Source organism: Oryctolagus cuniculus, chromosome 6 (assembly GCF_051225735.1).
Source record: "Oryctolagus cuniculus isolate XC-2025 breed Fujian yellow rabbit chromosome 6, ASM5122573v1, whole genome shotgun sequence".
NCBI classification, from domain to species: Eukaryota; Metazoa; Chordata; class Mammalia; order Lagomorpha; family Leporidae; genus Oryctolagus; species Oryctolagus cuniculus.
Window position 1 is genome coordinate 48,154,211 of NC_142872.1, and position 27,219 is coordinate 48,181,429.

The 27,219-nt window shown below is 46.5% G+C and overlaps 1 protein-coding gene across 6 annotated transcripts in view; it reads left to right on the forward strand.

The window, feature by feature from the left end:
- Nucleotides 1-3,123: 3,123 nt before the first annotated feature.
- ADRA1B (adrenoceptor alpha 1B) overlaps nt 3,124-27,219 on the forward strand; it is a 59,512-nt gene continuing 35,416 nt past the window's right edge. Inside the window, exons 1-5 of one of the 6 annotated variants that reach the window (XM_089334539.1) lie at nt 3,574-3,689; nt 3,796-3,909; nt 4,924-4,988; nt 5,497-6,640; nt 20,249-20,430. In XM_089334539.1, coding sequence (XP_089190665.1) covers nt 5,692-6,640; nt 20,249-20,277 — 978 coding nt within the window. In that variant the 5' untranslated portion in view covers nt 3,574-3,689; nt 3,796-3,909; nt 4,924-4,988; nt 5,497-5,691 and the 3' untranslated portion in view covers nt 20,278-20,430. 6 annotated transcript variants of the gene reach the window in all.

Sequence of the window (27,219 nt, forward strand, 5' to 3'; positions counted from 1 at the left end):
TGAAAAGCCAGACGTAAGGAAGTCATTACCATAGCCTTTGCTGATTTCAGCCCATGCGGTTAGAAGTAAACCCTAGCAGTGGCAGGACCAAGGCAGCCATGGAGGGCTTCAGCCCCAGTGGAAGCCCCCTCAGCTCCTTGCCCTCAGCCTTTGATGTGAACGGTGATATATTTTGGAGTCAGGCACAGGGCAAACACAGCTGCACGGCCCCATTCAAATGAGACTGTACCCTAAAGACCCTTCCTAGAGAAATTCTGAAACCACCACAGATTACTGGACAAAGTGATGGCAACAAGCCCCTGGCTAGTGACATTTCAAGAAAACTGTGCACTCTGCTTCGCTCTCCACTCTGCGGCATCAGGGGCTGGTGTTGGCAGCCTGTTTACACCACTCTTGCAGAGGAGCTTGTGGGGCAAAAGAGAGAATGGACCTGTTCTGCAGCCCCAAAGGCAGCATACCCCTGTGTCCTGCCCCTTCTCATCCAAGCCTTCAACACAGGGCTCCACGGCTCTCCCTAGACGTGGGATACAAAGTCATGCATTGGGCTGCAAAGAGCTGCCCCTCACTCTGCCTGCCTTACCTGTGCAACCGCAAGGGCTGGGGTAGGGGATCCCCCACTCACCACAGTGACAAGTTGCACTTAGCACAAAGCAAAGCAATTTTGCTGCAATTGCTCACTCTTAGAAACTTCTGACCTTCTGCCTTAGGAGATAGAATATGGCAGCATAGTCCATGCCGCCAGGGCTCTCTGCTCAGAAGCAAAGACACTTCTCACCTCTCCCACCAGGGGTACAGAGCAGCAAAAATGCCCCCTCACACCCCCAGACCCCATGTACCCCACAGAGTGGACACATCACAGTGCTGATTCCTTTTTATTTTTAGTCTCCCTTATTGGGTGCTCTGTATTCCAACTGTAATACTTGCTAATCCTAAAACCTCAAGAAAGTCATTGAACCACTGTGAGCCTCCATTTCTTCATCTTTAAACATCAATAATAATAACAACAACTTCCTAATACTATTATTATTAGGCTACAATGAGATAATAGACATAAGGCTTGTTGGGCCCAATGCATAGCACCCCCTAAGCCCCTAATAACTCTTGGCCTGGAGTAAGGCTATGCTCTGTGCTCAGCACTTACACACATTATCACATCTAATCCTTACCATAACACCATGAGGGAAGTAGGGACTATGAGAAAACTGGGGCACAGAGTGATAAAGTGAATTGCCCAAAGACACACAGCTAATAAATGAGTGAATCTGGGACATCAAACCAGGTCTTTTGATGCCAGAATTCAGATTTGTAATCACTTCACTCCATTGCCCAAGGTCACTTTAGCTGTTATTAAATGATGAAAGTGGGACTAGACACCAGGTCAACTCTCAGTTCCTCAGCAGACCAAATGCCTGGGCCGAGTGACCAAAGGACCCCCTGGGCAAAAACTTCCATTTGTCCCTGACCTCCACCTTCCTCAGGACCCTGATCGCATTCTGTTTCTCCTGTAATTTCCTTCAAAGCCAACACTGAGCCTGCTGCTGCATTTTTTTTTAAATCTCAGTCCAGTGCAAGTAGAAGTATGCAAGCTTTGGAACCAGACAACAAGGCTTGGAATACCACTGCTGCTTGCTCACTGAATGGCCTTAGCCATGTCATGGAACCTCTCTGAACTTCAGCTTCTTCATTTGGAAAATAGGGATGGCTCCTCCCTTGCATTGTTGTGATTTGAGTCAATACACACAGAGTACCTAGCACTAAATCAGCAGTCTCTGAAAAGGACTTTGCTGTAATCAGCACCCTCTCCCAGAGCTTGCTTAGTCTATTAAGTCACCCTTCATTCATCCATAGCACCTGCAGTGGCACCTCACACCGAGAGGACAATCCTGTATGTGTCTAGCTGAATTGAAAATCAGAGAGACCTAGAGAGGGAGAGCTATGTAAAACTGCATAAGCACAGAGGGGAGAGTTCCTCCCACCACCACCCTAAGCAGATCCCCGAATCTCCCATTGCCTCAGTTTCCCACAGGTCAAATCCAGCTTCTCCTGAGGGCTCACAAAAATGGAAGCTTGCAAGATCAGAGGTTTCAGATGTAATAAGATGGATAATGAAAAAATCCTTCTTTCCCAAGCTTCAAGTGAGTCAGAGCTCTGTGCTTGGCTCTGCCCCAGGGAATACCGAGAAAATGAAATATCGTCTGTATCCTCATGACACCTGAACAAATGGTCAATTCCATGGGTCAAAAATCAGCCAGAGGGGTTAGGAACCACCTCCAGGGAAGGGAGGGGAAGAGCAGCAAGGCAATGACCATTAGCAAAGGTTGCTTCGTGGGATTCTATTAAGCAGCTGCAGTGCCTGTCTGTTTTTATGCCGGGATGTTTGTTTTGCCTTTGCAAAAGATACCAGTAAATGATAATATGGCTGAAATATGCAATAATTTTGAACTTCTCAATCCAGCTTGATAATTTCTGACACCTGAATCAAGATGAAAATTCTCATCTAGGAAAAAAACTACTCTGAATCTCAGCTGAGCTCACTGTTTTGCTCCTGGCCCTTTGCCACCAGAGGAAAATGTCTGATAGTCTTGAGTCTTTGCATTGCAGCTGAGTATTGTGGACATGTAGATATGGCCTCTGTGAATTCAATGGTGTGCTGATGCCTGTTTGGTAGCCGGTGAAACTAATGCCCAGGGAAGTGGGGAACAGGCAACAACAATCAAAATGTGGACTTAGAACTTGCTTTTCCTACTGTCCCCTCCCTGCATCCCCTCCCTGCATCCCCGTCTTTGTGTTAATCACCAGCTTTGTGCCAGTTTATTGGCATTCTCTCTCTCCTCCCACTTCTTTGGGGGAGTAAACCAGTTCAAGAGAAGCTCCATCAGCCTAGACTTCAATAAACAAGGTAATGGTAGGGATGGTGTGGTTGATGCCCCACTCCTACCCCCTGTACAAGAGGCAGGAGAGAAAGGGCACTGGTATTGCGTTCAGGATCACATTATCCAGCAAGAGAAGCTGATCACCTGGAACTAAGGCGTCTCAAAAGATCACTGGGCCAGCCTCTATCTCCAGCCAGATTAATACATGACCCAGGACTGGTAGCAATCTCTCCTCTTCACAACAACCCTGGCAGATGGCTGCCCAAGTCATCCCAGTCTCCCCCTTCACCATGTCAGTCAGGAGAGGCTGTCTCGGGTGGATGCCTCCACAGCAGCAGCAGGAGCTCCCTTCTGTGGGCCAGGGAAACCGTTTGGTAAGTGCCTCTGCCCCCTGAGCAGCTCTGGCAGCTTGCCAATGCACTTTGCCCCCTTTACCACCTCCCAAGTGGGAAATCAGACAAGCTGGAGTTCTGGGAGCTCTGGAAGCTCTAAATCACTCCAACCCTATGAATCTCTGATTTTGAATACTCACCTCCAACTTGGGCCAATTTAATTGAAATAGAAAAGCAATAGAGAAATCTGTTCTCAGGGTTGTCTCCACCACACATTTCTTAACCTCATGTAAAAATCCTTGAAATTGTAAAAATCATGCAGTCTGGGAGTCTGGGCATTTTGGCAGGAGAAGATTAAAACCACCTGCCCCCACCTCCAAAAAGTAAGAGCTAAAGAGCCTACATCTGGGAAGCCTGGCTGTAAATCACCCTGAGAGAACCCTGCTTCCACCCCTGAATACCAAGTTTGCAGTGATCATCAAGGGTAGGGGCTGAGAAGTCTGAAACGCAGGGCTTGTGGGCTGGAGTAAAAAGGGTGTCAGGCTTGACTTTTCAGTCTCCAGCTGCCTATGTCTATTGCTCTGCCGCAGGTCTACCAGTCACACGATCTCGGATGTCTGCTTCCTCTGAACCACTGTTTTTTCATCCGTCTACGGAGAACAGTTACACTTCTAAGAATCGCTGCGAAGACTAAAAGAAAATGAGTAAGTGCTTGACTACCAGCAGGTGCTCAGTAAGTGAGAACTCCCTCCCGGCACTAGTAGCTCAGGTCCCAACATTTAGCACTTGGAACACAGCTCCATCTGTAACAGTCATTCCGTCCTCTACCTTGTCCCTAGGGGGAAAGTGTGACACAGCAGTTAAGTGCTCAGCGTTGAAAGAGACCTCACAGCTGGGTTCAATTCCCAGTTCCTCTCCTCCATGGCCGTGTGGATTTAGGCTGAGTTAAACGTCCCTGTGACTACACCTGCCAAGTAGAAATGAGGATGACAACAGTCCTTTTCTCACAGGGTCTTGAGAAAATGTAAAAAGAAGGAGTGAACTGTCTAGGGCATAAGAAATGTGGGATAAATGCTACTTTATCTAGGCTCTTCCTAGGTTGGGGTTGCGGGGTGGGAATGGGGGGGTGGCAGCCCATACTTCTCCTAAGCACCATTCGCTCACTTCTGGGAGTGTGTCCATGTTGTCAAATACCCAACATAGTAAGGAAGAAAGAAAAAAGTTAGCCAAGGACCCAGATCCCAGAGACCCTCCTCTGAATCAGCCAACTGGCTGCTTCCCTTCACTCCTTCAGGTCTGCACTCAAAAGTAATGCAGACATCCCAAGCAGCTGTTTAAAAGTTCAGATCCCACCACCAGCACGCACACACACCCACTGCATCTCCCTCCCTGTGCTTTATTCTCATCCTAACACCTGTCTTCATGTGACTCACCCCTTAAAATTTGTTGATGTGTCTGCCTCCTCTCACCAGAATGCCTGCTCCTGGGAGGCGGGCATCTAAGTCGTTGGATTGCTAAACCCACAGCCCCTAGGAGGCAACAGGGTGGAGGGGCCGCGGGGGGGCAGCAGCGGGTACCAATTCACTGAATGAATGAGTTAGTGTCTGAGCGAATGAATGAAGCGGAGCCACAGTAGGGACAACGCAAGGGGGCTGATTATCTCGGATCATACTCTCACCTCTCCCACTCCCCTAACCCTGCGATGCTTCCTCTTTCAGGGGCCAGCCAAGTTGCACATCCCATTAAATCCGGGTCCTGATTCCAAGCAACCCCCTATTCAGAGGTAAGTCACCCCATCCCACTTTAGAAACCGAGGAGTGAATAGCAGGGAGAATAATCCCAGCGGGATTAGTCCTCCAGGTGGGTGACGGGGGATCCCCACGCCCGGCCCTGAGCCCTGAGCCCCGCCCCCGCCACGGGCCCGCCCCGGGCGCGGCTGGGGGCGCGGCCGGCCTCCCGCCACGGCGTCGGGGCTGCGCGGGCCTTGGCTGGACCCGCATTGCCCCCTAGTGCCGCGCGGAGTCAGGGCGCCGGGCTCCCCCGCCTGATGTCACCGCCGTGCAGTCAGCCCAGAGGCGGCTCATTGACAGCAGACCCTCCTCGGCGCTCGCTGGGCGGAGGAGGCGCCGCGGTGCAGAGCCGCCGCGGGCCGGGCGCTGCCGCGCGCCCCTGCCCTGCCGCCCGCTCCCGCCAGCGCTCGCCCGCCGGCCCGGCGCGCCTGACGTGGACCATTAAACTTGGAGCTGCCGCCTCGTCCCCTCTCTCCTCCTCTTCTCCTCCTCCTCCGGCAGGCGAGCGAGCGGCTCAGTGCAGTCAGGGGACGTGCCGCCGCCGGGCTGCACTGCCCGGGGACATGACTTCTCACCAGGAGGGCGCCTCTGGGAAGAAGACCACGGGCAGAGCAAAGTTTCAGGGCAGCTGAGGAGCCTTCGCCGCAGCCCTTCCGAGCCCAATCACCCCCCTGGCTATGGAGGGCGGACTCTAAAATGAATCCCGACCTGGACACCGGCCACAACACATCAGCACCTGCCCACTGGGGAGAGTTGAAAAATGCCAACTTCACTGGTCCCAACCAGACCTCTAGCAACTCCTCTCTGCCCCAGCTGGACGTCACCAGGGCCATCTCCGTGGGCCTGGTGCTGGGCGCCTTCATCCTCTTCGCCATCGTGGGCAACATCCTTGTCATTCTGTCTGTGGCCTGCAATCGGCACCTGCGCACGCCCACCAACTACTTCATCGTCAACCTGGCCATCGCGGACCTGCTGCTGAGCTTCACCGTCCTGCCCTTCTCCGCTGCCCTGGAGGTGCTTGGCTACTGGGTGCTGGGGCGCATCTTCTGCGACATCTGGGCGGCCGTGGACGTCCTGTGCTGCACCGCATCCATCCTGAGCCTGTGTGCCATCTCCATCGATCGCTACATCGGAGTGCGCTACTCTCTCCAGTACCCCGCGCTGGTCACCCGGAGGAAGGCCATCTTGGCGCTCCTCAGTGTCTGGGTGTTGTCCACGGTCATCTCCATTGGGCCTCTGCTTGGCTGGAAGGAGCCGGCACCCAATGATGACAAGGAATGTGGGGTCACCGAAGAACCATTCTATGCCTTCTTCTCCTCTCTGGGCTCCTTCTACATCCCGCTGGCCGTCATTCTGGTCATGTACTGCCGCGTCTACATCGTGGCCAAGAGGACCACCAAGAACCTGGAGGCGGGAGTCATGAAAGAGATGTCCAATTCGAAGGAGCTGACCCTGAGGATCCACTCCAAGAACTTTCATGAGGACACCCTCAGCAGTACCAAGGCCAAGGGCCACAACCCCAGGAGTTCCATAGCTGTCAAACTTTTTAAGTTCTCCAGGGAAAAGAAAGCAGCCAAGACCTTGGGCATCGTGGTCGGTATGTTCATCTTGTGCTGGCTTCCCTTCTTCATCACCCTCCCACTCGGTAAGTTGGAGACTGGCAGAGGGCAAGTGGGCATCCTTGGAGCTCAGGTTTCCTGATAAGCTTGCTCTGGAGTTGTTGCTGTTGTTGTTGTTGAGGGTTTTGTTTTTTTGTGCAGTCTGTGTGTGTTTGGAGATTGGATAGGGTTGTTTGTACAGCAAAGGCTTTGCAGATTAGGGAGCTGGCTCAAAACCAACTCAGGTGTTAGTGGAACACACTAAGGTCCCTAGCCACTTGAAATAGAAACACGGGAGGAAAATCTTGGATATGGAATGACTCACTCAACAGCCTTGGTTTAAAAATTTAAAAGGACAGTGGGCTTGAGCACCACACCAGCATTGTTATTTCGGTAGTAGGGATGTGTCGGCTAAGGCAGCATCACTAATGCAGCATACAGAATAGTTGTAGTTACTGCAGACGCGGCATTCGGGAGGCAGAGAGGCAGCTCATACACAGGCAGGCAGCGTTCATTCAGCAGTTCCAGGGCTCTTGCAGAGACCACACTCTTGAAAAGCTTTGCAGAGTCTGCACTGCAACCCCCATCCCGCCCTTCACCGCTGGCTACCACCTCCATGCACTGCCTTCGTTGTCACTTAACAACAGGGTTTCACAGCCACCGGGCTCCAGCCAGCCTATGACTTAGCCGAAGCTTCAGATTCTAGGGGAAAAATGACCAGAGGGTCACACACTCTCACGTTTCGCCCCAAAATGTTCCTAACGCTGGTGAGTTGTGGAATGCCTAGAATGAAATTATAGCTGTCGTTCAACCTTCAGCTGCCAGACACCAGGAACTCAGTACTTTCTTCCCTTTTTATAAAAACATGTCCATCCTTATTTTGTTGGGTGGTTCTACCAACTGCATAGCTCAGAGGCTACCTAGTTTCTTCTAAGGGAGAACCCAAGGTCTGGTTGGGAGGTAAAGGCAGGAACTGGGACCTGCTGTCCACATGGCCTGGGAGACCCTTGTCCCATCTGAGAGGTAGCACTGATGAGCTTTTGCTTCTTCTCATTTCCCTGGGGAACGCTGCACACAATGAATGAATGGAGGTAGGCAATCATGGCATGATCATGTGCCAGCATAATGGGAAAGGTAACAGCTGCTGCATACATGGACCACATACACCAGCAAGCCCACCAGGGCCTCAGCTGGAACTGAGTATAACCCAAACCCTCCAGCAACTCAAATTCTGAAGGTGCACTGCTTTCAAGAGAAAAAAAGTGAATGGGAAGAAAGCAAACTGATATCAAGAATTCTGTTAAAAATAAAAGATAAAGGGAAAAAAGCCTATTTAACCTGCTGTCCATGTCCTCTTTTCTAAGGCGTGCTTTGTAAGCTAATGCCTTTCAGAAATATTTTCAGTGTAAGTGTTAAGTGGAAAGGGTTTGAGGTTCAACCCCCAGGAGTGATCGCAGCCCACTGCAGACAATCTTGCTTTGCTTTCCCAGTGCCTCAAGGTCCTGTTGCAGTCTCATCAGGTTAACAGTGGATGACGGCTCACACTGCATTGGGCCATCATGGTTGTACGTGGAGGTGACTTGATCTCCCACTAGGCACATGACCTTGGGCAAGTGACTGCTCTTGTGTGAGCTTCGGTTTCTTCATCGACAATAGGGTGCTAACTGGTATTCGCTCCATAAGGTTCACACTACCGTGTGGAGAAGACTTACCAGATACTGGCATACTGCAAGTGCTCAATGAAAATTAGCTATCAGAACTACTAAAGCAGACTGCAGTCTCCCCCTCAGTTGTACCTGTGTGTCTACTCCCTCACTTGCCAATCCACACATGTTTTTAAAAGGTCAGAGGAGAACTGGGTCCTTCCCCTTTATTCTTTCTGCCCATGCCCTGCAGAGGCTGTGACCAGAGCATGCATGGCAAGGAGAAGGGCCCAGCATGATGCAGGAGTGGATCAAATGTTCAGGCTTTGGCAGGGGCCAGGACAACCCACTCCAAACAGGTGAGGAGACTTCCAGCATGTTGAAATGGAAAGAGCACTGCTCTGATGGGCAGCAGCTTTGCCACAGGTGGAGCTCTGTAACTTTAGGCTTGTTGCTTTACCTCTTTGGGCTTCAGATCTCGTGCCTGGAGTACAACAGAAGGTTGAACTAAAGTGATGTCAGTCTTTATTATCAGAATTACCTGATAAAAAAGCGTAGCCACCTGGGTCCAACCCTCAGAAAATCAAATCGGTAAGAAGCATCCCAAGAATCTGCCTGCTAAATCAGCCCACTGGGGGATTTCAAAGAGGTGGTCCACAGACCAGGCCTTGAGAATCACTTTCCAGAAGAACTCTCAGCTCCTTTCAGGCTCCAACACCCTAGAGACCAAAGTTTCAAACACTGCCAGGCTTGGAGCTTTCCTAGTCATGAGGTGGTTTGGGGATGATATGGCTTCTCTCTGGGTCCTGCCATTCAAGTCAAGCCCACCCTGAGTTTCTTCTCACACTCTCCCCACTGTCTCTCTCCTTCCCATCTGTGCCCTGCTGAGACCTTGTCCCTCTTGCGTCTCAGGTTCTTGGCCTCTCCGCAACAGGAAGTAGCGGTTCTTGCCTCTCTGATGCTCTCAGGGCTTGTTCCTCTCCTTGCAATGACTCTCTGGCTATCCCAGTCATGATGTCTTGGTGATCTCCCAGTGTGCCATCCTGGAACCGAGTCCATCACTATCCCACTTCCCTGGACCCCAAGAGGTGTGGTTGAGGACTCCCCACCATGAGTTGGGAACTATCCTGAGTTTGGGATAGATCCAAAGGTAATCAAAAGCTTCAAACAAAGAAAGTGCTCAATGAATGTTTTCTTAATCATTTAGGAAAAACAGTCCAGCAAAATGGAGGTGCGGGTTCCTACTCCCTCTGAGTTGAAATAACACCTAAATGAAAGTAGCATCATGTAGAACAATAACTCCTTTGGAATCTGAAGAAGGTTCCAAATTCTAAATTTTCCATGAGGAGCTTCTCACTCATAAAGAGAGAATCAGCTCTGGAGGGGAGATGGTGGTTGGCAAGCAGAAGTGCAGGTAGGAGTCACTTCCAAATGGCTATAGACTTTCAGGGGCCTGGATGGCAGCACATTTCCATAGCCATGTTTGTTTTCTCCATGGGAGAGAAGGGTTGGGATTCCTTCTGGGAAGGAGAAAAATAGCCATGCCCCCTATGGGATCCTGCCCAGGGGCCCCATTTGTTTTCGCTCTGCCCTGTTTTTTATTTTTGGGAGCAGGGCTGGGCTGCATGCAGAGCAGGGCCTCTCGTCTCCTGCTGTGCCCTTCCTACCTGTAACGCCCTCCCCACCGCCTCCTCTCCCTGTGGCCTCAAACCAAGTTGGATCTGGGACCAGTGCTCACTTAATCAGGAGCAGGGATGCACTCCACCAAACAATGACCTCTTTATTTGGCCCCTGGAATCAGGCCAAGGGAGGACAGGAAATAATTGGAATAGAATATAGCAGTACTTCTTGTCCATGGGCTGCACGCAAGATGTCCAAGAGAATCTTCAGCTGCCCAGCATTATAATGAAGATCAACAGCCACCCGCCTAGGGCCTGGTCAGGGAATGTCTGGGCTATTGAGGAGTGCATTGCAGTGGAGTGAGAGAGACCGAGGTGGGGGGTGTTGCAGGAAGTGCTGAGCAAGCCAACTAGTAGCTGGGCTTAGTGAGTTGTTTAGAAAATACTGGAACCTTGCCTCACTCCAAATCTTTCTTCCGTCTTTTACAATGCTGAAAGGCACCAGGAAGCCATTATTGAACTAACTGCTTTCCCCTCCAAATAAATGAAGGTCAATTTCAAAGAAACAGTTGTGCTCTCTATAGTCCTGGATCCAAACAGGAATCCTCTCCATGGATTTGATTCTCCAGACCTCTCATTCAAATGGGTGCTGATGATTTTCCATCCCCAATAAGCACAAGAGAGGATGGGGGTCTCCGAGATGACCCAGGACAGAGCCAGTCTTACAAATGCATAAGAAATCCTCCAGCTTGGAGGCGTCAAGGCATAGAGATCATAACTTCTCACAGGAACACTTTTGGTTTGAGTACTTGGTGAGGGGGAAAGTTTTACACATAGGGAATCCTTCCTGGAAGAGGAAAATCCTACTCAGCTGAAGTGCTTTTGATCATTTATTGAGTTAACAAAGACTCCCTGAAGTATCTGAACCAAAGCACGGCCCCTTTCTGCATGAGGTGCATGGCCTAGTAAGATTGCTTGGTTATTGGACACATACATACACATAGCAGACCTTTTGCTAGGGTTCCCAATGAAAGTGTCTCATCAATCCTCCCTCTTTGTAGATGAATACATTGTAGCTCAAGAATGGTGGATTTCTTGCCCAAAATCACACAGCAAGGAAGTGATAGGGCCAGGACTTGAATCCACATCTGTCACAGACCCCTACCTGTTCTATGGCACCGAGGAGATGCCTGGCCTTTTTGTTCCCTGGTAGCAACCTGTTCTTATAGAAGATGTTCCCCAGGAAACTGGGAGCCACCCCGTTAGAAGCTACTGATGATACTTCTCTTATAAAATTCTGCCCACTCCTGAGAAATGAACCCAGGAAATGTCAGGGCAAGCCATCCATGTTCCCCCTGAGAGCTAAATTTCTCTCCACCTCCTGCACCACACATAATTAGGGTCTCTCAAAGCTGGGCCCTTGATCAACCCAGCCAGAAGGAGAAAGTAGGGGGTCCGGGGTCCTTGTAATTCATTCCTTCACTGAATAGATATGTATTTATTGAGTGGCTACTCTGTCTAGGCATTATACTGGAGATAGTTGTGCTCCATAGTATTTAGTTCTGCAGGACACAGGCACACAAATAGACAAGAAAAACAGTGAGATGCTAACAGAATTGTATAACAGAATTGGTATACCATGAGGGCCATGAGTGATGTTTAAGCCAAATCCTGAACTGTTTGAAAGAGCTAATTCAGTAATGGGGGAAGTAGCAAAAGAGGGATGCAGGCAGAAGGAAATCACACATGAAAGCCCTGAGACAGGAATATTCCTGAGACAGGAACATTCCTGAGACAGGAATGATGGGGAAGTAACAGAGCCTGGGAAAAGGGAGAGGCAGGTGCAAGCTGAGCTTGAGGTATGGGCAGAAGCAGGCAATATGGGAATATTTAGGCCACGTGAAGGACTTTAGATTTTACTTTAAGACCATTGGCCAATATGGAAGAGTTTGAAGCAGGCAAAAGATTCTACCTGAATTATGTCTTTAAAAGCTCAGGGAGAGGGTGCTTAGCCTTGCAGTTAGAAACACACCCCACATCAGAGTACCTGGGTTTGATACCTGGCTCCAGCCCCTGATTGCAGCTTCCTGCTAATGTAGACCCTGGGAGGCAGTAGTGACGGCTTAAGCAATTGGGTTCCTCCCATCTACAAAGAGACCCAGATTGTGTTCCAACTCCTGGTTTTAGCCCAGGCTCAGTCTCAACCATTGTGGACATTTTGGGAGTGACCTAACAGATGGAAGCATTCTATCTGTATGTGTGTGTATGCATGTGTATGTGTGTCTGTTTGCCCCTCAAATAAATAAAATTTTAAAATATGACTCGGGCCACCCTGTGGTACACAAACTTAAAGACAAGTAGGAGTCCTTGCAGTCACAGTGAGAAGTGATGGTGATTTACACCAGGCTGGTGGCATTGGCAGTTGAGATAAGCGACAGATTCAAAGACTTGAAGATGGGTTGGTGATGGTGGAAGACAAGGGAGAGAAAAGCAAAATGTATCCAGAGGATCCCTGGCATGAGTCACCTAGGTAGCCAGGTAGCCTTTTGTTGAGATGGAGAAGATGGGGTCAGGAGGAGTGGCTAAACAGGGCCATGAAGATTCCTCCCAGGTCTTCATTGAACCACTCACCAGGGCACATAAGACCATGCTAGGAACAATCCACAGAACCTTAGGAGTTGAGCAGGCAGGATGTCCAACCCAAACACCAGAGGCCACGGGCAACAGCAAATCTACTGTTCATCAGAAACATTCCACAGAGGGGGATGTTTTCAAAAGCATGGATTCTTGGTCCTCACCATAGACCTATTGTACCAGATTCTCTCATATTGGGGCCAAGAATCTCTATTTTTAACAAATTTTGGGGGTTATTCGTATTCAGCCAGTACAGCATCAGTCCTCCTGTGCCTAGGAACCCCTGGAATGGATACCTGAGTAGAGTCCAGGAAACTCAGCTTAGCTTCTCCAAGAGCAGTCAGAGACATTCCAAGTTCTGCCCAATCCCTTGGTCTAGTCCATGTGGAAGAAGGCAGGGAGGCTGGCAGGAGGGCAGGCAGTTTCTCTGAACTGAATTCTCCCCAGAGAAGGGGAGACAAGAATGAACACATGAAAGCATCCTCACTGTGCTGGGTACCCTGCTCAACAATGCATCCCTGTGAATGGCAAGCATCATCATCATCCCTGCCTTTACAGCTGAGACTATTAGAGTTCAGAGAGATTCAGTAACTTGTCCAAAGTCACACAGGTAGTCTATCAAACCCCACATTTGGTACTCCATAAATATTCATTGTATTATTCCTATTGTTACTACCCTGCTTCCCCAACATTTGCCTGAGATCTGGTGCTCAAAGATTTTACTGGATCATGGCAAAATGGGAAATATTTTATTATTTTAAAATCTAAATGTATCCAATTTAAATGACTGTCCTTTTATTCTAAAGACTACACTATGCCCTTTCTATTTTGGAACACTGACTTAGCACTCTATGATAGAATGATGGCAATGTGAGTTAAGTAGAGATGATAGTGGTAAGTATGTATATTTTAATGTCTCACTTAGCAAAATAAAAAATTAATAACCCTATGTCAGTCCCATCCAAAAATATTTTTGAAATTTTACTGAATCTCCTAAAGTCTTGGAATCTTTGGAGACACAGTGATGCCTGGACACTGCAAATATGTCTGGAGAAAAGAAAGCTGGGAAGAAAGGAGAAAAGAGGGAGAGAGGGAAGAAGAGAGGGAGAGGCAAATGAGCCTCAGCTTTGCTGTGAGATTCAGTGGACAGGGGCCGGGAGAGAAAGCAGGATGTGTGAAGAGTTACCCCTGTCAGGTATGACGGGCAAGAAGGCCAGTCTTAGAGTCACCCTATCTGCTGGGCCGAAAGAGGCCACAGAAACGTCAGCGGGTGCATGTGGAGCTGCAGTGTCATCACAGCATCACAGAAGGGCCTCTTCAGATCTGTAATGCAGGAGATGCCTTCTCCTGAGTATGTATGTGGCTCATAAAAATAACTCATGGCCGCCAGGCTGTTCTGGAAAATTGCTTTCTCCCAGCTCTGCAGGACTCTTCTGCAGGCACTGTGCTCCCTGACCACGCCTGATAATAATAATACTAACAGCTACCATTTATTAGGTCATATCGTGTGCCAGGCTTACCCTGCTACTCTGGGATGGAGGTGCTTTCCATTCATCCTCACAGTTACTCTCCCTGCAGGCTTATGAAGTGTACAGTGCCATTGTCCCCATTTTACAGATAAGGAGACAGAAGCTCAGAGAGACTGAGAGATTTCTCGCAGGTCACCCAGCCAGTCAGTGACAGACCTGGATTTGAATCCAGGTAACCAGATGAGTTCATTATTGGAGATATTCGGCTGTGAGGCTTTGGACCCCACTTTAAGGAAGAGCAGGAAGGAACTGGGGAAATCAGAGTGTGAGAAGGAAGGAAGGAAGAGCAGGAGGGTGCCCATCATTTGGCAACCGAGAGGCAGTGTATCCTAGGGAGAAGGTAAAGAATACAAAAGTAAATTGGGCCTTTTCTCTGGCAAGAGAAGTCAGAAGTTTTCTTTTATTATTGATACTTTAGAAGGTTTCCTCCAGCATCACAGCTTAGTATTGGTAATGTCATCTGTATTTTTAAGATTTTTGTCAAATTTGGGAAAACAAAATTTAGAAGACTTTCCACACGTCCGTTTCTGGCTGCATATGTCTCAAGACCTGGCTTCTCCTACACCACCCACCCAGGTGCGATGCCAGAATCTCGGGCTATTCTTCTCTCATGAATCATCCCCTGGTGCTTTCTGTGGATGTCACAATGTCAAGTGTGAATGTTGTGAGCAAGAGATTAATTCTAGAAGCCCTCTTTTCCATTCTGTGGGAGCTCTGACTACTGATGACCTGGCTACACAGAAAGAAAGACTGCAAACCGCACAGTATGTTTGACAGAACACACATCGAATGTATCTTAACTCTTCCTCAAAATGCCCACAGTCCCTCTAGTGCCACCTACATATCTATATGAGCAGAGAGGAAGAGCAGACAGCTGCTGATCCCTCAGCAACAGAGAATTCAGAGCAAAGCCGATGGTGATCTAAATCAGTCACGGTTAATAGACCTTCCTTTTGAAAATGCCATGGCTGTGAGCGAACATTGCTAAGGCTGGGGGTGGGGCAGTCCGTGAAGATAAGAGCACTGAGGCTAGTCCTTCACCCACACCCAGACACTCCAGGGTGGCTCTGTCTGGTGACCCCAGGGGATCTACTTACCTTCTCTTGTAAGCAGTTACCAGATCTTTTATCTCTGTGTAACACAGGTCGTCACACGAACTGGATAAATGAATGAGTGAGCAGCACTGGCAATTTACTGGAAGAATTAAGTCCTTTATTTTCCATTACACAAGTAGACTTTCCCACCCTGTGCCTTTGCTCATGCTATTCCCTTTCCCACTAGTGTGTTTATGGCCCTTTTGAATATACAAATCCTGTCCACCTGTGAGCACCCAGCTCTGTAGAAACCTTTCTCATGAAGTTGCCCCAGCAGCAGTCACTTCCTTCATCTCCGGTTTACATGGCTCGCCACGTGTACCCAGGAGAATGGAGACTAGGCACAACTTTGGCAGGGCCACTAGGCTGCAAACCCCTGGAGGGGTCAGGAGCTGGGTCTGAATCATCTTGTGCTCAATGCCCAGAGACATCTACGTAGTATGTATGTCATAGCAAACAGCAGTGACAGTTGCAATTCAGGGTTTGTGCCACACTTCACCTACCATGTGAGCCTCTAATACGAGAGTACTTCAAAAGTTGTGGGAAAATAGAATTAAAAAGATATGTTTATGATGATGCAAAATAAAATTTTGAGGGACAGGCATTGTGGTGCAGTAAGCTAGCTGCTGTGATGACACCATGCCATATGAGTGCCAGTTCAAGTCCTAGCTGTTCCACTTCCAATCCAGTTCCCTGCTAAATTGTCTGAGAAGGCAGCAAAGATGGCAAGAGTATTTAGGCCCCCGACACCCATGTGGGAAACCTGGACAGGGTTCCAAGCTGCTGGCTTCTACCTGGTCCAGCCTAGGCCTTGTGACCATTGGGGAGTAGACCAGCAAATGGAAGATTCTCTCTCTCTATCTCTCTTTCTTTCTCTCTCTCTTTCATTTGCTTGCCTTTCAAATAAAATAAATCCAAAATTTTTTTTAATTTACACATAATTTTTTTACAGTGTACTTTTTGAAGACCTGTCATAAATATTGTCATTCATTTCTGAATGTCATTCATTTCTGAATGAGGGAATGGGCTTACAGGGGTTAAGTGGCTTGTCCCATTCCTGGAAATTACCAAAAACACATTAAAAGAGACCATCATATACTGATCCTATTTTGAAACCAGAATGCAAGTCTCGGCCTGGTCACGGAGCCTTTGAGAAAGACTGGGTAAATGAAGAAACTATACACAGGCATGGGCTTGGCCATTGGATGGTGTCTTCATACTTTCTTAAGGGCTGCAGTCATCCACCTCCAGGAGCCCCCATGGGCCTCCATGCCCCGTTACCTTACTGGCCCTCGTCATCTTCACCTCTGTGAGATATACCATCAGAGATGGTTCCCTAACAAGAAGGAAAGGAGGAAACCATTGTGGCAACTTTATAGCAAGGCCAGATGGAGGTCTGTCTTTAAAGGCCAAAGGTTGAAGAAAGTCCTCAGCTTAGGATGGTTGGACTTAGAATGTTTTGACTTTACAATGGTGCAAAAGCAATAAATGTTCCATAGAAATCATACTTGGAATTGCAAAATTTGGTCTTTTCCCAAGCTAGCAATAGGCTATGCAATGCTCTCTCACAACGCTGGGCAATGGCAGCAAGCCACAGCTCCCAGTGAGCTCTGGGACATGAGGGTAAACGATACTCCTACAGGTGCTGTGTTGCTAACCTGGGATGTTTGGTTAGTTAGGTGTGTGTTGAATGCATTTTCAGCTTTTGATATCTTCAGTCACAATGGGTTTAATCACAATGTAACCTCATCATGAGTCAAGGAGTAACCATAATGTAATTCTACATTAAAACACACATACACACAGAGAGAAGCCTGAGTTTAAGGAACGCCAACAACATTGGGTTTTTCCCATGAAGGCAACCTTGATTTCTTTAATATCAAAAAGTGAAGGTACCCACGCTCTGTTGGTGCTCTAAGGACACATTGGGCTTGTGTGCTGGGTAACAGGGTGACTACATCCTAGTTTGCCTCAGAAAGTCCTCATTTATGCCTGTTTATGAAGATATGATTATTATAATAACCCCTTCTTATTCTCAAAAATGTCTTGGTTTGAACAATAGTAGTGTCTCCCTATTTTTTAAGTTTTTTTTTTTTTATTTACTTGAGAGATAAAGTTACAGAGAGTGGGAGAAACAGAGAGAAAGGTCTTCCATCTGCTGATTCACTCCCCAGATGGCTGCAATGGCTAGAGCTGAGCTGATCCTAAGCCAGGAGCCAGGAGCTTCCTCTGGTTTCCCACGTGGGTACAGGGGCCCAAGCACTTGAGCCATCTTCAGCTGCTTTCCTAGACCATAGCAGAGAGCTGGATCAGAAGAGGAGCAGCCAGGACTTGACCCTGTGCCCTTATGGGATTCTGGCACCACAGGCAGAGGCTTACCTTATTGTGCTACATTACTGGCCCCCAATGCCTCCTTATTTTAAAACCCAGAGTAAAAGTGTTTACAATAGAGTTATCTAGTCATACCCCAGTTTGAGATCGAGCCTGAGATGGGGGAGGAGGGAGACACTCTCAGTGCAGAGAAAGATGCATCACAGGAGATGAAATGAAGAAAGACATAGCTTGTGCTGTGAACATTTTGTGGGAAGCAGGACTTACTGTAAATGTTGGTTTTGAAATTTTAAATGAAGTTTTCTTCATTTGGTGCACTTACCCTGGTTATACCTATGCCTGGCTGACTTGGGGTGGCCCTAAGGAGCTGGTGAATGAGTGAAGAAGTGAAGAAATGGAGCCAGTGTTATGCCATAGTGGGTTAAGCTGCTTTTTACATGGGTATCCTGTATTGGAGTCCTGGTTCCAATACCAGATACTCTGCTTCTAATCCAGCTTCCTGCTAAGATACCTGGGAAGGCAGCAAAATATGGCCCAAGTGCTTGGGTCCCTGCAACCCATGTGGGAAACCTGGATGGAATTCCTGGCTCCTGGCTTCTGCCTGGCCTCAACCAAATGTTGCAGCCATTTGGGGAGTGAACTAGCAGATGAAAGATTTCTTTCTGTCTCTTCCTTTTCTGTCACTTTGCCTTCCAAGTAAATAAATCATTTTTTAAATGAAGAAATGGATCAATTTCAGCACAAGATGGGTGATGTAATCTGAATGATGACAGAAAGACCAGTGGGTTGAAATAGGATCTGGGGGTGGAGAGAGGGAAAGTGAGCTGCCTTTGAAGGACTTAGAAGTCTGGCATCCTCACCCCATCCATGATCACACCTCCTACTATGACAGAGCATGAGTCAGCCCTAGATACAGTAGAATCTGTCCTCACTGGCAGCTTAGCATTCTTAGGGCTCTGTCAACACTCTTGGCCACACCCACCAGCAGCATGTTGGAGCCCCCTCCGAACATTCAAGTGCCCCTCTCCCTGTGCACACAACAACTGTGCTATAAAAGTTGCACCAGTGAGCAATTCAGGCCAGAATGTTCAGAAACAAAATGTTCTAGTACATCCAAGTGGACCATTCTTCACAGAGCCCTACCCCGACATTTAACTTTCTGAGCCGTGTCTTGCTCCCCTTAGCTTTCTCTCTGGCTAGGATGAGTTGGGGCTTGACCTTGCCCGCTTTTTGAAATTCTTCTTTAAGACAGAGTTTCCTGTCAGGCTAACAATCATGACTTAGAGGCTGAGCTTAGCGCCCCAGAAGGAGGGTAAAATGGGACCAAGGGCAGACAGGGCTCACTGTCATTCGCAGGCGCTGGCCGCAGGGCTCGCACCACGAGCACAGGGCCAGGCCGAGATCCAGGAAGGCAGCTGGTCAGGGAGGAGGAGGCTCCACTAACTGGAACAACAACAAAAATTACATGTCTGATTTATATATTCAGGCCATTAATTGTACCCGACATCAAGAAAAAGTGGTAGGGTCCCATCTCCCTGTCTCCAGGGACATCCCCCTACGGCACCCGTTTGTGTCCCCTGGTCCCCAACTTTTCAGAATTTACATTAACACAGGGTCTGTGGGATTTTGTTGTTGTTGTTCCATGGACCACTTTGGCAATCTGCTAAAGCCCCTCTCACAATGGACACATAAAATGAAAGACATAGGGTTTCAAAGAAATCCAATTATATTGAAATATTGTTATTATAATGGTAGAAAAACAAATTTATTATAGAGTTACAAATGTCTTTCTTAACATATTAAATAAACAAGATCTAGCAGCAAGTCAAATAAATAACTACTGTAATTTTGAAGTAGTGACAAGTGGAAATATTTTAAGATATCTTCAATGATTGTAATATGATATTATAAATCTGATTTCTGTGGGTGATAAATCCTGCTGCTTCTACTAGGACTGGTAGACTACATTCCTACAGTAGGAAAATGCAAACTTTCAGCCAAAGGTTTTTTTTTTTCTTTTTTTTTTTTTTAAGATAGTTTTTTTCCACGGACCCACTTACCATAGAGTAAGAGCCCTGCCTTAGGACATTACGAAAGATGTGAGGTATTCTATCATCTTTTCTTTATTAAAAAAAAATAGCCTTATAACCACAAAGCACTTGAACAGTGCCATCACACTTTGTAACTGGTATGAACGAATATGCACGGCCATGTTTTGAGTCAACTAATTTATCTGTTTAAGTGATGCATAGACTTTCATTTAAATCAGAAAGAGGAAAAAAAGAGAACGGTGAAACAAATTCTTCTGTCCTCACCTGGATTGTGTTCCTGACCCCCAGCTCCCAGCTTTAGATCCACATCCCCACAGTGTACACACCTTTTCTGCAGAGATAAACACTGTTACCAGATCAGTTGTGTACCCTTCCAGAAATATTCTATTTGTATGTTCAAGTATAGATATTAAATATTTGAATATATATAATATACAAGTGAATATGTGTACATGTGTGTTAGTGAGGATATGGATGTGGATTGTGTACATATGTTCATCCTGTATTGTGTTTATTTTACTAATGGTGTCATTTGAAAAAAAACCCTTCAGTGAAGGTTGTATTCTTTTACTCAACAATATATCTAGACATACTTCTGTGTCAGAGTATAGAGTTATTATTCTTTTCATGACCACATGAAAACCCATTTTATGTGTGCCAGCACCGTGGCTCACTTGGTTAATCCTCTGCCTGCAGTGCCAGCATCCCCATATGGGCACCAGTTCTAGTCCCGGTTGCTCCTCTTCCATTCCAGCTCTCTGCTGTGGCCCAGGAGGGCAGTAGAGGACGGCCCAAGTGTTTGGGTCCCCGCATCCATGTGGGAGACCAGGAAGAAGCACCTGGCTCCTGGCTTCAGATCGGCACAGCGCCGTCATTTGGGGAGTGAACCAACGGATGGAAGACCTTTCTCTCTGCCTCTCAATGTCTATAGCTCTGTCAAATAAATTTAAAAAAAAAAAAAAATTTATGGAGCATCCTATTTTACTTACCAGTTTCCCAACTGATTGATATTGAGGTTATTCTTGGTCTTTCACAACTACAACTACATAATGCAACACATTCATATAAATGCGGGGACTTCAAAAAGTTCATGGAAAATGAATTTAAAGATAAATTTATTTTTGTGCCCCAAATTTGTGAAAATATTTATAGTTTTTCCATAATACACATTTTCCTGAACTTTTTGAAGATCTTGTGTGTATATAAAATACATATGTCTGTGCACTTATATTCAGAATAAATTCCTAGAAATGGAATTGCAGAGGCATGGAATATTTGGTATTTTAGATTTAGCCTAATTGTGTCCTATCCTATTATACAAGGAATTTGAAATATATTAAAATATATAGTGATATTAAAAAATAAGTTAGATCTATATGCAGGTACTTCAAAAAGTTCATGGAAATGAAATTTTAAAATAAATTTATTTTGGTGCAAGTAATTTTGAAATCCATACACACTTCTATCTACTGATCTACCGTTTTGGAGGGATGTTCATGATAACTAAATAAAAAAGGCAAGTTATAGAGCAATGTGTAATCCCATTCTTGAAAGCCATTAAGGGATAGGGTAGAGTAAGAAAGAACATATTATTAAATTTTCATATCCTCTGTATTATTTCACTTGCTGCAATGAACAAATACACTGACTTATGATTAAAAACATCAAATTAAGAAAATGTGATGGAGGGAGTGGGCATTTAACTTATGCATCAAGATGCCCATATCCCATACCTGAATACCTGGGTTTGATTCCCACTTCTGGCTCTGAATTCCAGCTTCCTGCCAATGTAGACCCTGGCAGGCAACAGCGATGGCTTAAGTGATTGGGTTCTGCCACCCATGTGGGAAACCTAGATAGTGTTCCTCACTCCCAGTTCCCACTTTGGCCCAAGTCCAGCCCTAGCCTTTGCAGACATTTGAGGAGTGAACCAGTGGATAAGAGGTCTTTCTCAGTTCTCTCTCTCTCTCTCTCTCTTCCCCACATCTCTTTCTCTCTCCTTCTCAAATAAATGATTATAAAAATTTAATAGAGTTTATAAATTGGGTTTCAATAGCGTTATAGTGGGGACTATATACATTTCTGTTTTATGAGAAAATTTGTCAATGGCTGAAAAAGGACTGTGGTCTTTAGTCATTTTTGATTTAATTTTACCTATAGATATATAGATACATAGATAGCTAGTTTTTACTCTGTGATTACCAGCCCTAAAACACTTAGAAATGACCTTGGCTCCTTCCTCTCCTGGTTATAGCCCTGCCTACTCCCCCATTTCAAACATATATTTTGTTGGGTTCTTGATTTTTTTTGGTGTTGCATTTTTTTAAATGAGAATAATTTTCTCTCTTGGTAGCAAAAAATAATTCATAAATAACAGTAAGATATAAAAAAGAAAGAAGTCGCTCATAAGCAGACTGCCTGTCTTAGTGCATTTGGGTTTCTGTAGCAAAATACCTTAGACTGTATAATTTATAAACAATGGAAACTTATTGCTTAGAGTTCTAGAGGCTGAGAAGTACAAGATCAAGGCCCTGGCAGGTTCAGTGTCTGGTTAGGACCTCATAGATGGTGCCCTCCATGTGTCCTCACTTGACAAAATGGGCCAACAATCACCTGTGGGCCTTTTTCACATGAGGACAGTAGTGAGATTCATGAGGGCCTATCACCTAATCATCTCTCAGCACCACTGCACTGGGCATTAAGTCTAAGCACAGGAATTTGAGGGGATACAAACACTCAGACCATGGCACCATCTATATTTGCACATTTAATATTTTCCCATGAAACATCCCAGAATTTTCCATGAGTGGTATTAATACAAATTGGATCACCCAGTGCTTTCTTCACTACTCATCAAGCATGGTTTCTTGCCAATCAATAACTCATCATTTTTTCCATCATTTTAATATTACACTGAATTCCATAATATAAGCTACCCTAATGTACTCAAGCAATCCAGTTATGTAAGCAGCCCGCTTCTGTAAACAGATGACACACACAAGGAATCACATTCACAAGGTGCAAGTGTAGGGTAAAAAGCATGTCCCTCTCACATCCCTGAGTTTTCATTCCTGGAGGTAACTATGATTATTAGATTCTTGCATATCTTTCAGAGATAGCCTATGTAAGTGTATTTGCAAGTTCTTTTTGCAGTGTCAATACAGAGTACAAATACTTTTCTCCACTTTGCTTTTTTCTCCAAACAATGGATCATAAAGATCTTTTCACTTCAGTACAAATAGTGGCAGCCTCATTCTTTTTTGATACATGTGTGTTGTTCCTTTCTTGTTCTTTGCTTTTTTTTCCAATAAATTCATGTAGAAGGACAATTAGTTTGTTTTAACATTTAGTTACTGGCTGGTGCCATGGCTCACTTGGCTAATCCTCCACCTGCAGCACCGGCACCCTGGGTTCCAGTCCCGGTTGGGGTGCCGGATTCTGTCCCGGTTGCTCCTCTTCCAGTCCAGCTCTCTGCTGTGGCCCGGGAAGGCAGTGGAGGATGGCCCAAGTGCTTGGGCCCTGCACCCCATGGGAGACCAGGAGGAAGCACCTGGCTCCTGCCTTCGGATCAGCGCAGCGCGCCAGCCACAGTGGCCATTTGTGGGGTGAACCAACGGAAGGAAGACCTTTCTTCTCTGTCTCTCTCTCTCTAACTCTACCTGTCAAAAAAATTTAGTTACTAAAAATAATACTTTTATAATTCTTATGTAGGCAAATATATCTGTAAGAAAAAGTAAAATCCTGGCAATGAACTAGTCAGAATAAATTTTTGAGTGTTTTTGTCAATATTGCCAAACTGTCCTCCACATGGATTATACCAGTTTTTATACCAGTTTACATTTCTGTAACTGTTATTCACCAAGAGTGTGTTATCTACCATTTTGACCTTTTCCATCTTTTTAAAAAGATTTATTTATTTGAAAGGCAGAGTTACAGATGGAGAGAGGGAGAGAGATAAGTCTTCCATCCACTGGTTCACTCCCCAGAAGGCCACAACAGCTACGCTGGGCCAGGCTGAAGTCAGGAGCCAGAAGCTTCTTCCATTGTCCCTTGTGGGTGTAGGGGCCCAAAGCACTTGGGCCATCCTCTGCTGATTTCCCAGGCATATTAACAGGGAGCTGTATTGGAAATGGAGTAGCCAGGACTCAAACTGGCGCCTGTGCACTGCTAGCACTGCAGATAGTGGTTTTACCCACTACTAGCTCCAACCTTTTCCATCTTAATGAAATTTTTGTGAATAAGTTTAAGTGTCTCTAAATGTTTAAGACAGTCCATCTCCCCTTGATGTACATTTCTCTTTATGTTTTTAGCTGTGATAAATATTCTGATACATACATTTTCCTTTGATAGCTTTTGTGCACCTGTACTTTAGGATCTCCTTAGGATAAAGTCCACTTTGATGATTAGATCAAAAGGTAGGCACATAGGAGAGAGAAAACCTCGGACGTGTATTGTCCAATTGCACTCTGGGAAGAGCACTGCAATTTATACTCCTACTGTGTGTTTCAAAGTCACTGAAGAAACTCTTTTTTTAGTTCCTTGCTCCCAAGAAGTCCCAAGCATCTGCGTGACAAGTCAGCTCCCCTCCGAGGTGACAAGGTGACTTGCAAGGTTCAAATCCTTCCAACTTAATGTCAGCTTCCCAGAGTTCAGGGCTTGATAGCTAGCTGCTGATTTGGAATGCAACACCCATCATCCATTAGGGGAGCCCGTGCAGGCAGCAGCCTTGGAATGTGTGTATTTTACCCAGGATCCAAGAACAAAAAGCAGTCACCCACGGTGCATAAACGGATTTGATCTTTTGCACAGCTGCCAGGCCCACCACAGTCCCCATCAGTGGTTCAAGACTCCAGGGCTGACATCCCCATTTAAAACCGTAGCAAAATAAAATAAAATTTTGTTACCACCCCCAGGAAAACAACTGAGACTCGGGCACTCAGAGGAGGAGTTAATAAGGAAGAATTCTTCTGGGCCTCTGGGCTGGCTCCACCCCACCGTGGGGGCCTGCGAGGACCTAAGGAACGCAGTGGCCAGTCTATATTTAGACAAGGGCATGGCAAACGCACCACATTTTAGTTGCAAAATTCAAATTGGCCCTGGAGGATGCCAGCCTCACAGATTGAAAATTCACTTGAGCACCACTCAAGGAGCAAGGAGCCAGGCTGCTGAGCAGAATCTGCTAGGAAGGAGGCTTTTCGAGAAGAGTCCATGGGTCCTGGTCGACCAGGGGCATAATTTAACCCTGACCTTGAACTGCTGATCTGGAAGGAGAGGCCAGGTTATTTTCAGACTGTACTAAATCCAGAGGTGTTGGAACCAGCAGCTAGGACAGGGCAGGCAGAGGGTGAACTTGGACCCACTGCTGCAGGGTCAGAGGACCAAGGAGGGTGCTTGGAAGGCAGAGGCCTGGGCTCCAAGAATGGGCCCAGGAAAGCTCTTCCTGCCACCTGTGTCTGCCACTGCCTTCCCACACCCTGGACTGGCGTCAGCTCTTCATGGTTTCTGTTTGAGTGGCAACCTGGAGTACTAGAAAGAACAGCAGCTTTGAAATCAGACAAATGCAGTTCTCAAGTCCTGACTCTGCCACTCATCTCTCTAAGCCTCAGTTAATCCATCCATAAAATGCGACTGAAGTCATTGACCTCATAGAACTGTCACGAGGAATAAATGAGAAATGGATGAAAAGGACTCAGCCAGGTGCCAAACACTAGTAAACGTTCCATAAGCATCAGCTGTTAATATTCATGAAGCCTCTAATACAGCGTCCACTCCAGGAAAGAAATGTAATATTCTCATGATTATGACTCAGTCTGTGAATGGCTGGCTTTTATGCCACAAAAGGCCAGGGGAGACAGAATCCTTCTCCTTCAATGGTTGGGCAAATCCCTCTGTTATGAAAGGCAAAGAGAGGGGCGGCTGTGATGATGCCATTCGAGACAGTACATCCCATGTCTCAGTGCCTGGGATAGAGTTCTGGCTTCACTCTTGATTCCAGCTCCCTGGGAGGCAAGGGTTGATGGCCCAAGTACTTGGATTCCTGCCACCATGTGAGATAATGTGGATAGTTCCTGGTTCCTAGGTTCGGTCGGGCCCATCCATAGCTATTGCTTTTGGGAAGTGAACCAAAGGATAGAAGATATCTGTGTGTGTCTGTCTGACTTTCAAATAAGTAACTAATAAATAATTTTCTTTTAAAAAAAAAAGGATAATTCATTTTGAAATTTGAATACAATTTAAAAAGAAATCTTATGGCTAATCTTAAGGCTAATCCTCTGCCTTGCGGCGCCAGCACACCAGGTTCTAGTCCCGGTCGGGGCACCGGATTCTGTCCCGGTTGCCCCTCTTCCAGTCCAGCTCTCTGCTGTGGCCAGGGAGTGCAGTGAAGGATGGCCCAAGTACTTGGGCCCTGCACCCCATGGGAGACCAGGAGAAGCACCTGGCTCCTGCCATCAGATCAGCGCAGTGCACCGGCCGCAGCGCGCTGGCCATTGGAGGGTGAACCAACGGCAAAGGAAGGCCTTTCTCTCTGTCTCTCTCTCTCTTACTGTCCACTCTGCCTGTCAAAAAAAAAAAAATCTTATGTTACACATGTATCTAAAAGGGCCCCTACCCCGCCTCTACTGACTCACCTCTCTCCTTTCTACAGGCATCTACCATGAAGCCTGTGACTGAGGGGCCGTTTTCTCTCTACATTCTGAGTTGTGTGCTCTGAGAAGTAAGGGGAATAAATGGTGTCAAGGCTGGGCTCTGGGTCTTCAGTCCTGGGCTCCAGTGCTGCTGGTGTCCAGCACCACTTGTGCTCCTTTACTAGCTGTGGGTGTGGCTTTTGAGAAATTGCTCAACCTTTCCTTTCTCTCCAAAATGGGACAAGCCACACTCACTTCACTGGGCAAGGATGAAGTAAAATTGCTCATGTAAATCAGGGGTTCTCAACCAAAGACAATATTGCCTCCCAAGTAATGACTGCCAGTACTCGGGTACTTTTGTTTTCTTAGCTGGAGAGATTGATTTTATTAAAAATTATTGGTTTTGTTATTGTTTTCTTTTTGAAAAGCAGAGAGACAGAGACAGAAGGAGATCTTCTGCCCTCTGGTTCACTCCCCAAATGCCTGCAACAGCCAGGATGCGGCCAAGCAAAAGCCTGGAACTGGGAACTTAGTTTGGGTTTCCCATGTGCATGGCAGAGACCCAGTTTCCTCAGTCATCACCTGCTGTTTCCCAGGCTGTGCATTAGCAGGAAGTTGCAATCCTGAAGCAAACCCAGGACCTGAACCCATGCACTCTGAGATGGGATGACTTAACCACTTAGCCAAACACTTGCCCCAAGAAACACTTTTGATTGTCATATGGCAGGGTGCTCATGGCATCCAATGCAAGAGACCAGGGATGCTGTTAAATATCCTGCAATGCACAGGACAGCCCCTCTCCCACAGCAAAGAATTACCTGGCTCAAGACGTCAATATTGCTGAAGTGGAGAGACCCTGATGTGGGCACTGTATTAGAGCTTGATAAGCACTTATTCAATAAACATAATATAAAATTATTATCATTTTTTACATGTAAGACACCATGTTACTTTCACATATACTAGCTCAGTGGTACCTGGTGAGTTACCCCTTCTTGGCAAAAAGAATGATAGAAAGCAAATACTGTTTCTTTTCAGTGTCTGAGAATGTCTATCTAATTTGTTGGATCAAAATAAGAAACTTAGACAAAAGTAAAAC